The sequence below is a fragment of the Pelecanus crispus genome, chromosome 2, assembly GCF_030463565.1.
Source record: "Pelecanus crispus isolate bPelCri1 chromosome 2, bPelCri1.pri, whole genome shotgun sequence".
Lineage (NCBI taxonomy): Eukaryota > Metazoa > Chordata > Aves > Pelecaniformes > Pelecanidae > Pelecanus > Pelecanus crispus.
In genome coordinates, this window is record NC_134644.1 from 54,087,586 (window position 1) to 54,100,605 (window position 13,020).

The 13,020-nt window shown below is 39.7% G+C and overlaps 1 protein-coding gene across 1 annotated transcript in view; it reads left to right on the forward strand.

The window, feature by feature from the left end:
* Positions 1-13,020, forward strand: part of ELMO1 (engulfment and cell motility 1) — a 270,462-nt gene that overhangs the window by 35,767 nt on the left and 221,675 nt on the right. Inside the window, exon 6 of the mRNA XM_075728150.1 lies at positions 6,692-6,861. Within this exon, the coding sequence (XP_075584265.1) occupies positions 6,692-6,861 (170 nt within the window). The remainder of the gene's footprint in view (positions 1-6,691; positions 6,862-13,020) is intronic.

Here is a 13,020-nt window from a genome sequence, read left to right on the forward strand (position 1 = left end):
TACCCATTCACAGTTGCATGTCGTGAGTCATTGCAAATTGGGTGAGAAGGATGAGATATGATCTTTTTGAGTTCTGTTTTCATTAGCCTCAAAATGTGTATTGCTTATGTAGCCAGAGCAGGTACTATTAAAGATTAAAAGGAGGGAGGGGGAAAAAAGGTAGTTTTATCTAGAAGTAGCAAAACAGCATTTTGGGGTTGGCTTTTTTAAAATTAGGATTTGAAATCTGACTCCCCAAATCTAAATGTTAAATACTTTCTCTTTTATTGATCTCAAATTTAGGTTATTTTCTGTGTGTTTCTGAAAATCATTGTTAATATTGCAAGGGCAAAACTGCAGTTATGGTGCACTGCTAAATCCATTATAAATGCTTGCCCTCAGAGATTTACAACGTGTCTATTTTAAACTTCTTTGAGTTAAAACTTTGCAAACGCCAGACATCAGGCCTGGTGGGAATTTGAACTGCCTCTTTGTTTCCGTAGGTCTGTTTGATAAGTTTTTGCGATTCTCTAAAAGGCTGTTTTTTCTAAACAATGCTATTTTTTTCCTCTATAAACCACTCACCACACAGACACTCTGTTTCCTAGGTAACATCAGTACAGATTGAATTTCTCTCATATTATCTTTGTTCTTATATCATCTTTCTTATTTATTTTTAACCTCTCCTATCATCTTTCTTGACAATTCTTTGTGCTGTTGTGTGTTTTTGCAGTTTTCTGTGGCCTCTTTTCCCCCTTTGTCCATTTGCGTTTCTGAAGGGACTCATCAAAAGTTTCTTACGCAACATTTCTTTGTATTTGAACATGTGACAGTTGAAATACCAGATTGCTATTGTCTGTCTTGTGATACCCGTATTCCAGAGGACGGTGGGTAGGTGTATAAATAAATGAGCTGTTATTGCTTCTGAGTGTGAGACTGTTCCAAAAGGACAGTTGTGTCCTGCAATGCAGCAGGCAGAGTCCAACCTTTTAGTGTGTGCAGCTGCAGGATTCCTTCGATCAGATCCTGCAAATCCTCATTCAAATGACTAATCATTTTGAAAGGATGCTAAAATACTGGGAAAATGAAACTGAAGGAACTGGCCTCTTTTTTTTTCTTTTTAATTTAATGGTTTTCAAACAGAACTTGCTGTTTGTTTGAAAGTAGCTTCTTGAGCACTTAGAAAACATGGCTTGCTCGTGAACTATATACAATTAAACATTGAGTCAATGAGTAGCCTTTTCTGATGTGGTATTTATAGTGCCTGATCATTTGCTTTTGTTGCATGTTGTTCTTTGAACCCCTGGTTGGAGATTGGTTGAGTTCTCAAACCTGTGAGTTGTTTGTAGACAGCTGTATTAGCATTTCTAGCATGACTAATCATGTAAATATGATATGTAAATACATGACTAATCATGTAAATTCATTAATAGTCATCATAGTGTTTTCCCTGAATGCTTTTACAGCTGTGAGCAATGTGGTTTTTTATATGTGATCTACACAGACAAGGAAGTGTAGAGGGGTTTTTTTAACCTATTTCTACTTATGCATCTGAATCCTCTTATCTTAAAGTTTGGGATTTGGTCTATAATCTTTGATCTACAGTTGCTTTAATACATGCTCAACTGACTTTATGCATTTACTGAACTTCAAGAACATTAATATTTGCAGGTCCAGCCTATGATTGTGATTATGTTTATCATGTAATGGTGAATTAGTTGTTATTGAACCCTATACCAGGAGCACTGACCATAGGAGTCAATGAGCCACTTTTATATGTGTCTGCTCATAGTACAAGAGGAAGATTTGGGAAGCGGAGTTGGTTTTTGTCTTTTTATAGCTAAAGATTTAATGTCATGTTTTCAGGTTTCCAAAGGCATATTTTGAATAGTAAGCAAAAAGGATTGTTTCAAATGCAGCAAGAGGAAAAAGTGCTTCTCAAACATTCATAAGTGGCTACTGATTGCATAAACTTATTTTAGGCGTATTTACATAATACATATGGCTATGCATCTGTAATGCTTTTATCATTGATTTAGTATGCAACTCTAGACATGACCGTCTCCCTGTTCCTCTGTTTCTGCCTCCTTAATTGTGTATAGTGATGGCATAGGACTGCTCTGTGTATTACATTTGTACAGGGCTTTAGATGTAGAAATTGTGCTTGAGTATTAATGTAAAAATGTTAACAATTAATGTCTTTACTAATTAAAACATAATCTCATTGCTTACCTGACATGAGATGCTAGTCAGCCTTGCTGGGTCTGTTGAATCTGGTTTTCGTATAATGATGATTATGTAACGTATCCACTCCTCCGTTGCTTCCTGACGTATATGCAGTTGTAGGTGAAGTAGCAGTAACAAGCCAGGAAAAGGCAGCAGTTTAAACCACCACAGTGTTTCAACACTGAGTGATTTAAATTAAACCACAGAAATGCACCTGTTTGGTTAGTACAAAACTGTATTTGGTAGTTAGTGATAGTCTGTATGCCCTTTTTCTAGCAGAAAGTTGAGTAATGGGGCTGACATATCTACAGGGAAGACCCAAATAGTCTTATTTTATTTTATTTGTTTTTTGTAAAGGATAAAGAAGAAAACTGATTACATAATGGCAAAAGAGCAATAAGCAGCAATTTAAATCAATGGTCCAAATTTCTTCCATAGCACATTAATGTTTGATAGTGGTTGCTCACTGTATTTTGTATTCTGTACAGAAACCCTGTGTACATCTGGGTAATAAGTTGCTTTCAAAGTTTGCACAAAGTGTTTGGTGGCAAAGAAATGATAATTTCATCAGCAGAATCCCTTGTTAGGATGATCTTGGGCTTCCTAACCTCCAAATGGCTATTTGAGTCTCTAAGCAAGTCACATCTTGGATTTAGGTCATTAGTTTTCTTTTTAAGCTGACAATCTCATCAAGCGGCTCCTTTTAAGCGCTGCTGCTCCCTAAGGGCAACCTTTCTGGCTGTCCTTGGAGCAAGTCATTTAAGACCAGACATGCAGCTTATGCCTCTTGACGGCCTTTTGAAATGCTGAGGCTTCAACAGCACAGGTCTTACAAGCTTCCTGTCTCCCTTCCTTTCTAAACAGGAGAGCAGTTATGCCGTCTTTCTTTTACTTGAGCAGCCATGTTTCTGTTAATTCCCTCATAATGGTTCTCAGTTGGGCAGATTTTATATATTTATTCTTACCTGAATGATACTTCAGTAAGAGCAGAGACATGGCAGCTAGCTCTACTGTTGCTTTAATGAGCTGTTCTCTCTGTCCATCCACTGATGGATTGTAAATCATTAAAATAGCTCCCTGGTAAGCACTTAGACTATATTTCATCTGGGTTTCATTTTTTGATGCAGTCATAAGTGAGCTGTACATTCCATAAGCACGTATGAGTGCTATGGCAACAAGAACTAGGAGGCTTGTGAGAATTGCATGGTATTCACTGAAGCAATATTTTCACCCATCAGGCACTTGTGATGACAACAGCCAACATTACTTTTGGCCATGTTTCCAGTGAGACATGCACCAGCACTCTTGCTGAGACAAATATTTGTTTACCCCTTTCATCAAGATCTCCTCTGCCATTACCAGTTCTTTTCTCTTCTGATAGTAGGACCCAGGTTTATTGGATGCAGTGTCTTGCAAAACTTGTTGCTGTGTAGAAACTTTGCTGATGGGTCATTGGCATAGTCAGACAAAGCCTATGGTGTTAGTAAGCTCTCTTTCCTGTGCTTAAAACAGGACTGAACCACTTTTGTATCAGAGAGACATTGCCTTATAGATTTTTGCCCTCTGTTGAGGGGACCAAGCTGTCTCTGATCCAAGATTAGATTTTGGTTTTAAGTGTGGTGAATTTCAAAGCTCTCACTAACTTCAGGATTTATGTTATCTCTGTCGATAGGTTGGTCCTGCTCATGCTGCTGTTCTGCAGTGTAGGTTAGCTGTTAATGCATGTCCCTGTACTGGTGTTTTCAGTTTTGGTGAGAGGTAGGGTTATCTCTTTCCATGCTTGGTATTGATTCATGTGTAATGGAAGCCTAACTGGGATGGCAGCAGCAGTTCACCAGCCCCAGATGTTTATGCTGGAAACAGGAATCTCTCCTGAAGAGGAAGGGAGAACTTGACCATTAATAATCTGTTGTTAATGTGTACGAAGATGAGGCGTTGTTTACATAGCAGTTGTAGGTGTGATGGGAAGGGGTTTGGAAGAGGATGTTGTCCTAGCTTTACTTACATGTGCTTTCTTGCTTGCTACTGTGCTACATAGGTGATTACAGTCCGCATCTCTTTGGCCACAGCTCTGCTTCCCAAGTTCTGCCCACTCAGACTTACTGGTTGAGCAGCTCAGGAGAGCTGCTTAGTCACACTGAACCAGGTGTTTTGTTCATCTTTCGTATTTGTTTCACTTTCACTGAGTCCAGGAGCTTTCAGAGCGCCCGCTTCCCATGGAAAGCTGGAAGAACTGTATCCTTCAGTGGGCAGATAGTGGGGGTGGTAACTTCCCAGACCCATGGCAGGTGGAAGAAGGCATGTGCACAGAACTTAATGAGCTTAAGGTTAAATTTCAGCAACCATTTCCAAAGTCAGGGGAATGCAGCTGCCATGGCAGTATTGAAGATTTTCTGAAGTGTTTCTTTTCTGAGGTGGGCAGGAATTCAGACGTTGCATGTATTCTGAGAAAGAGTGATGTTTTGAGGATGCTTTGCATCTCTGAGTCTTCTTGAGTTGTTATAGTGGGGAGTCTAGAGTAAAAACAGCTCAGTGAAGGAGGTCTTTTGGTGAGGTGGGAGTTGGCTGTTGAACTTCTGGTTCAGGTAATAATCTGAATTTTTGTAGCTGATTATACAAGAGTACTTTAGCAAATCTTCTTTCACCCGCTCTGACGAAGGGAAAGGGTTGGAGGAAGTGTATTCTGTGGTTATCCTGGAAGTTGGAAGTTAGTGGGATATATTTTTATTTCTTCCATAAGCTTTGGCAAATGATTTAGCCCACCAGCTGCTTAAGTTTGAGAGAATACTTTTTTAGTACCATGCAGGCAGACATTGCCATTACAGAGAGACTGTATAAGCCATTGTTTCCCCATTACAACTCAAACCTCTTGGTAGAGTAGGTAACTTAAGGTGGCAGAAAGACCATTTTGATGACAAGATTCTGCCTTTTTATAGATAAGGTAACTGCTATGGCTGCACCACCCAATACTTAGGGCACAGAAAAACTCAGGACTAAAGATACTCTGTTTCTTTTCAATGTTGTCTTAACTGAGGAAGTTAACCACAGTCATACCAGCTAGAAGATATTTCCTCCCCGTACGCATTCCTCACCACATAGGTTCTGGCCAAAAGCTGATTGGAGACCATGCATTAATTTTTCTTTGTAAAAATGGGAAGTAACAAACCTTGCTGATCTTGGAGGATATTTGGACATTTAATTTATCAATGTTTGTGAAGCAAAGTTATGTAGATAGGAAGCTGTATCTGTAACAACGTGGTGTTTTTTCATGTGTTCCCTGTTTAAATGTTCACTTGCACTAAAAACGTCTACTATCTCAGAATCTTGATCTGCAGAGATGACCATCTCTGTGACGAGTATATTCATTACTTGAACAGAAAAGGAATTGTCTGTCAGCACGGCCTTTTCTTCTATTTTCCTTTTCCAGCTGAGAAAGAATAAGCATAATCTCAGAGAAAATAACTCTCAGCAGAATTTATCATTAATTTGGTTTCCTAATGACACGTAGCTTCTCATTTACCTTCCATTCGGTGCAGGTAATAAGTGAATTTTAGGAAATTGAATTTTGCAAGTATCTGTAGATAGTGAGGAGGATTATTTTTCTAAGAGAAGTATTGGCTAGCTAGCTATAACTGAAGCTTTTGGGTATTGTGTTCAGGTAAGTGAAAGCATCAAATTGAAAACATGAGATGTATTTTAAAGCATTTGTACGGCTAAAGAGAAAGGCAATTTAATATGCATTATTTAAATATCCCTTTAGCTTTTTATCATCAGTGTTCATTTTGGATTTCACTGTCTCATCCTGTATTTGAAGCATTAGTGGGCAGAATAGCCTAATATATGTGGATATTGAACTTGCATAGAGGTGTATGAGTGATAATATCATAGTACTATGTGGGAAGTAATTATTCCTATGCTCCTTGTAAGAGAGTGTGCGAGGTTTTTTTAATTGATTGTGAACAAAAGGAAGAGGGGGAGGAAGGAGCAGAAGGCCTGAAGTTGGTCTCTACTGATTTAACCTGATTAGGACAGTATATGGTCTTTGTTGTTAAAGGTCATGAGAAGTGCATAAACTGAGCATTGACAGGAAAAAAAGTGCTGCCATTATTATACTGAGATTGTCTGATGCAATTTGTTTTATTTTCATTTCTACTTTTATTGATATGACACATAAACTCTTCAAGCCAAAGGCTGTCTTTTGTGATGCTTACATTTTGCCTGAGACAGTGGGATATCTATCCGTTGCTCGGCTTATGATTCTGCAACAATCCAAATAATTATAGGTAATAATGGACTAATGCATGAGTAATACACTTTTACAAAAGTAATTTGTATGTGAGCTACTTAATAATTTCTGAGCATGCAAATGTTAAGTATCATTAATATCAAACACGGCCATTGTTCCTGCTTGCGCTAACATTTTATTCATTATTTTAACGAAAGCTTTTCTGTTGTTTTTGTTTTGTGCATTTTGTTTCTCTCTTAGGCTCAAAATGCACAGCAGCTCCATGAGAGGATCCAGTCTTCTAGTATGGATGCGAAGTTAGAAGCACTGAAAGACTTAGCCAACTACTCACGGGATGTTACATTTGCCCAAGAATTTATAAACCTAGACGGCATTTCCCTCCTAACACAAATGGTTGAAAGTGGCACAGAGTAAGTATGCTGCTTAAACTCTGACGTTCCTCCTGTTTGGGGTGCTTTTGTGCTCACTCTCTGAGTGCCTCAGTATTTCTGTATACAACTTCTAAGATTATATAAAATAAAACATCTGAAGAGTTCTGGGCTGCTGGGATAGTATTTCGATTATCAGTGAGAATACTTTTTTTAATTTCCATTAACAGTGGGCTGGTGGTGGAGATTGGGGATGAGCAAAGTAGGAATTAACAAGTACCCTCTGTGCCATAAAGTTTTGAGGAGACTGTGGTGCTATTTTCTTCTCTACCCATTAGAATTTAGATAAACTATTGATAGTATATTTAAAGGCTGATATTTAAGTGATGTCACCTGAAAACTGTGTTTTAAATTTCATGTTACTGAGAACATGTGGAGCAAAACCCAGTGCTTATTTCCATTTTTATTGTTTTAATTCTGGCTGGGCTTTTTCAAATGGCAGTGGCTTTTTGACATGAAACTGAAAGCTGACCTCTGAAAATACATTTATTCTTTACCAGAACATCTTACCAATTACTGGTGAAATTCAGGACCATGGTCCTGAGTAACTGTCTATTGCCTTAATATGGAGGGAACTACAGAAAAGTATCAACTGGATTGTTGCATTAAATTCTGTTCTAATAGTTACTATTTCAAGTAGGCTTTTGCTTTCAAGTAAGAGTTTTAGTGCTTTGCCATCAGTGTCAACCTCTGCTACACATGAAGAAATCAACAATACCCACACCCTTTCCTGAGAGAAGCAAAATGCTCTGAAAGTAGCTTTCTTATTCATGGTGGGGGTTCAGTCTTGTGGACCAAACTTCCGAAGTCAATTGCCAAAATCAATCCCAATCCCCTCTCAAATGTGCTCGTGTTCCCTTGGATTCAAGAAAGTAAATAGTGTTGGAGGGTAAGCAAAAGTAGTAAGTGGGCTTTGAAATGGAACACAAATTATCTCTGATGGTCCCATACAAGATATACTGAGGATTTTTCACAGAAAAATTGAGTAGTTTTTAGAATCCAGATTGGGAAATGTAAAAGCACACTTTCACTGATCCCTGCCTGTTATGTGGTCAATGGTTTATTGGACTTTGAATCTCTTTTGCCTAACTCTAGCTATATAGTGGATTTCCAATAGCTCCTGGTTTCATCTTCAGTGTTTTGGGGTTAAGATTGTTTGTTTGTTTTTGGCAATGATGTGGTCTGTGGCACATACTGTGCCACTTAAAAAAAAAAATACAAAAAAACGCTTCTAGTTATCAAATCTGTCAACTTGTCTTATATAATATTTGTTGTTTAGGGACCAAATTAAATTTAAAATCAAAGACAGGCCGAAGTTGATGTAAACATATGCACACGGTTAACTGTACTAATTAAAAACCATACTGAATGGGCAGGCTCACATGTGCCTATGAAGATCCAAACATAAGCAAATTGAAAGTCACTGCCTCTGTAGTTTATATTGTCATGAATTTACTTAAATTAAATGGTTTAACTTACTCCACTGTGGAAGGTATTTAAAATAAAGCACTCTAATTTTCTATTGAAACAGACAGGGAACACTCACATTTTTTTACAAGCATTTCTTTTAGCTGCATCAAGGCTAAAGCAAGTGCCCTCTTCACCCTTCAGATGTGTCTGTACTACTGTTTTGTAGCTGTGGGATGGGCCAAGCTGCAGCAGACTGGTCTGGATTAAAAATAACTGTTTGGGAGGGAAACTACTTAAGCCAGCACCACTGTTGAAAGAACTGCTCAGCAAATTACACCCTAGTAGTAGTTCCTGGCTAAAGATATAAGTTTTCAAACCACACAGCAGGCTTGCAGACTGGACATATGAGCGGAGTCTTATTGCTTTTTTTTTTTTTTTTTTTTAATAAGTGGCTTGCATTTGCAGGGATTTCAGAATTTTCTTTTTAGCTGGTGTAGCGTATCACCAAAGATGCATTGATCGACCTACCTGTCTAATCTATTTATCAGTGTTTCTGCCTGTGGGGAGAAATGCTGTCTAGTTTGGCCATTGAACAAAGACTTACACTCTAAGAGTTTCCAGCAGCTTCACGTGTTGATGAACTCTCAGTACTCACTGCAGTTGTAAAGCAAGGACATCTGTGCTGTGCTGTACATTCCCTTCTGCTTTTATACTGTGCATCACTGGCTGCTAAGTGCATATTTAACAGAACTTGAGATTTAATGAAAGGAACAAATCCTAATATACAGAGACTCAGCAGCCTAAACCTGCCATGGTGCTGCTGCTTTCCTTTCTTGTCTGACTTCAAGCTATTGATCCCATCCTCCCACTTCAGGGTCTGTCACCCATTGCTATTTCAGCACACTAAGCCAACAGACAAACTGCTTCCACAGAAGAAGTATTTTTTTGTTTTTTTTTGATTTTTGACTTTATTATTACAACCAAACAGCTTCCTAAAATGGCCTATGAGTGAACAAGGTGTGTGTGGGAGGCAAGAAAGGTAATATATGGAGGAGAGAGTGGGCCAGGGACAGCCAGCCATTTGAGCGCCCTAGGCTGTCAAGGAAAAGCAGCTGGAGTCAGTCAGTTGTCCTCTTATGTTCTCTATTCCTGTTTTTGCTTAGACCCTCTGCAATACCATTAATAAGGGGGTCTCACGAGATGCTCGCTGAACAGGCAAAGCAAGCTGAAGGCCTCCTTGCCGTTAGCTCCCACCCTGGGCTGTGCGCCCTCAGCAGTGTGGTCTTGTGGGCTGTGCTGCTGACCAGGTCACCCAAATGCTTCAAAGGAAAAAGCTCTTTTCCCTCCTTTTCCCTGCCCCAATACCTGCCACTTGCTTTTTCCCAATGGTATTTTTAAGTCTAATCATTTCAGTATCTGTAGGTCCTGTACCCAAACAATTATAAATTTTGTTAGCATTAGAAAGGGGGGCATTATTAGAGGAGGAATGAGCAGCCAGAAGTTTCAGGGAAGGGCAGAAACTTCTTTGATGGCCCAGTTTTAGAAGACAATATATTTTGTAAAGATACCTTTAAGGTGTGTCTTCACTGTGGAGTTCTTACCCACCTTTGAGTTACTGTTGTTGAGCCTGAATGAGGCTATGACTCAACCACAGAGCTGAGAGAACCCTAATGGCTTGGTGCTGCTAAGAGATGGTCCAGCTCCCTGCCCTCTTCTCCTGGTCCTTGTGTGTTAACCCCTGCTCTCCAGTCCAGTCCAGCTTCCTTCCTGGAGCTGGTTCTGGTGTCTGGATGCTTTGCAAAGCCAATCCAGCTCATTAACTTGGCTGAAAAGTATCCACGTCTGTTTTGCAGAGTTAGTTTTCTGCTCAGTTTGAGACTTGCAGAAACAAGGAAGGAAGCGGGCATGAGTGGATGCAGAAAAGACCCTTTTTTGTGGCAACAGACCACTATATTGGCATAGGTGCGTCACTGAGCCACAAACAGAGAGCAGGCACATTGTGAAATAGCATGAGAGTGGCTGTCTCTGCTCCGGTAGCACAACCTGGAGACTGGCACTGAGACTCTGAGGGGGGCAGAGGGGATGGGACATACCCCATGGGGCAGCTGCTGCTGCTCTGCAAGGAGCCCCTCTGCTTTCCCAGCTGCCCATGGGTTAATGCAGCTGAGGGCAGCCCTGCATCAGTAAGCCCAGGCTGAGTGGTGCCTCTGTTCACGGTGTGGTGCAGCTGTGCTAGAAATCGATGAATTTTGTTACTTCAAGCTTTATTCGCTATTTTCCCCAAAGGGGCAGACAGTGCTCATTAAAAGTACCGTCATGCTCAGTGTAAGGTTGCTCTGAGGTTTTCTCTGCACGTGGAACTCATGTTAGGGGCAGCTCTTAAGTTATAATTTGAGTCTGTAATTAAGTTTTAGTGGGCAGCCTCTGGAAAGCAAGACTCCAGCTTTTTATATAACTTTCACCAAGGAAGAGGCCTATGCTTTATTTATAGCTGGCTTTATTTATTGTGCTACTTGCTCATTATTTCAGTGAAGCTGATGACTATAAAAGTACAGTGACCAGAGTAAGAGAATGTAAATCCCTGGGTTTCTAGTTGCCTCTGCTTCATTTTGCTGGGGATGAAAAGAAGCAGTAATATAAAAAGTTGACAAGAACTAACAGTGTTTTCTAGTTAATTTTCCATATGTTACATTCCTGAATATTGAAGAAAATTAGAATGCATTAGATAATGGCCTTTCCAGTTTCTTGCTGCTAATAGCTTGAAAAGTAACAAATTGAGAGAGGTTTTTTTATTTGGCATATGTTTTCAAAAATGGTTTTAATACTATGTATAGTTACCATAATTTGGGCCAGGTCTCCTTGAGTGCCTGCTGCTTAGAGCAAATGAACTGTAGGCATGGTGTGTTCTGGGACAAAGCCATAGGGATTGGTGGTAGGCAGATTGTAGGGTGCATGGGGCCCTAGTGAAGCTGAGAGTGCATCTTGTCAGTATGAATATATTTATATCAGCAGAGATGCAACATGTCTTAGAAACTGTCCACACGTATTGGGATCCTGTTGATTGAGGTGGCTTATCTTTGTTTTTCCTTCAGGCTCATTCTTGCTTCCAGAGCATGCTATGAGTCTCTTATTAACTGAATCAAAAAAAGGGGAAGAAAAACCGAAGCTGTTTTTATATTTATGGTTCAGGTGACCTATAAATTATAGCAGAGACTGCAGGACAAGTTATGTCATGAAGAACAAGTAAATGCTGATTCCATTTTATAATTATCCATGACATCTGATCATTTTTTGGATGCTGTGCATCTGTATCACCAAAGGAGGGGGGTGCATGTGCACACACAGTTATTTTCCTTTTCAGAGGCTTTTCAGAAAGAGATTTCCATAGCACTTCTAATACTGATTTTTTTTGTCTGAAGCCTAGTTCGTGCCTAGTTAAAGGGAGTTGAATACACGGTCCATCTGGTTGGATGTATAGACAATGTAAAAGGGAAGTGTAGGGGTGTGCTGCTTCTGCTTCATGCCCCCACCAAGTGCAGTGCCCTAAAATGAGGCAGAAGGAGAGCAATGCTAGAAGGCCCTAGTTACCCTAATGACTGATGAAAAATGTGTTCAGGAACCAAACTGGAAGAAACTGTCATGTCTCCTTGCTACCCCATCTGAGATAATGTAGTTCACTCATTCAGAGCTGTATTCCATAAAGTAGCCCAGAATTACTATTTCAGAAAATCATGGCTGTATAGATAGTCTTTCTGGTGTAACAGAAGACTGCTAAAGATCTGGTGGTTTTTTTTTCCTTCATGTATCAGAAGAGTCGTGTGACTGGGGCAGACTCTCAGCCTTCCTTAAAAGGAAAAAAAACCCCTCATAGTCCCTTATAAAGTAAGAAAAGGAAAATGTAAGTCACAAGCCATAAATATTGAAAGACCAAAGAGTTAATAAAAGGAATCTAAAGTTATTTTTGTCATTACCAGTAATAATAATAATCTCATGACTGGGAGGAGAAGGATGAAGGCCTATGCAGAATTTTCAGGTTTTTTTTTTATTGGCAGTATCACGGTCTCTGTCACTTGTCGTTTGGCTGAAATAACATGTAGTTTTTGCCAAAAAACTGAGACTATGCTAAGCCTAGCTGTCTTGACAGTAACCAGAATTGTTTCTGCTGCTGTTGAGAGGGTTGTTCTTCAGAGGTCTGCTTCATTGATGTGGCTGCGCTGAGCAGCTTTCTTGTAGTACAGCTGTGGCACAGGACCATGCTAGTCGATGCTGCTCAGACATGGTTGCAGATAGCCCGGGTTTAATTTTAAGGGAGTTGTAATTGCTTAGTGCACAGATTGGAGGGAAAAACTTGCTTTAAATTGGGATGGTTGTTAAATCTCGTCATGTTCCTATTGGAAATAATAAATGCAGCTAGATCAGATTCATGAAAGCTTCTAAATAAATGTGTGTTTGCATGTTTTTTGACTCTCGACTGAGAGGAGTCTTCTACTGAACACATGCAGAGTTGGCTGCTCTATAGCTGGAAGTCTCTGAGACGGCAGTTGTGCATGCTCTAAGGACAAATCGTATTGTTCAGTGAAATTCTAGCTCTTGGCTTGTCTTACAGAGATAATACTGTATACCAGCCCAGTGGAAAACTGAAGACAGATTGGTTTGGAGTTACTCTGACTTTAACACACTTTTTGGGACACTTGCTCACATACCTGCTAATGGTTTTTTCCATCCCAGTCT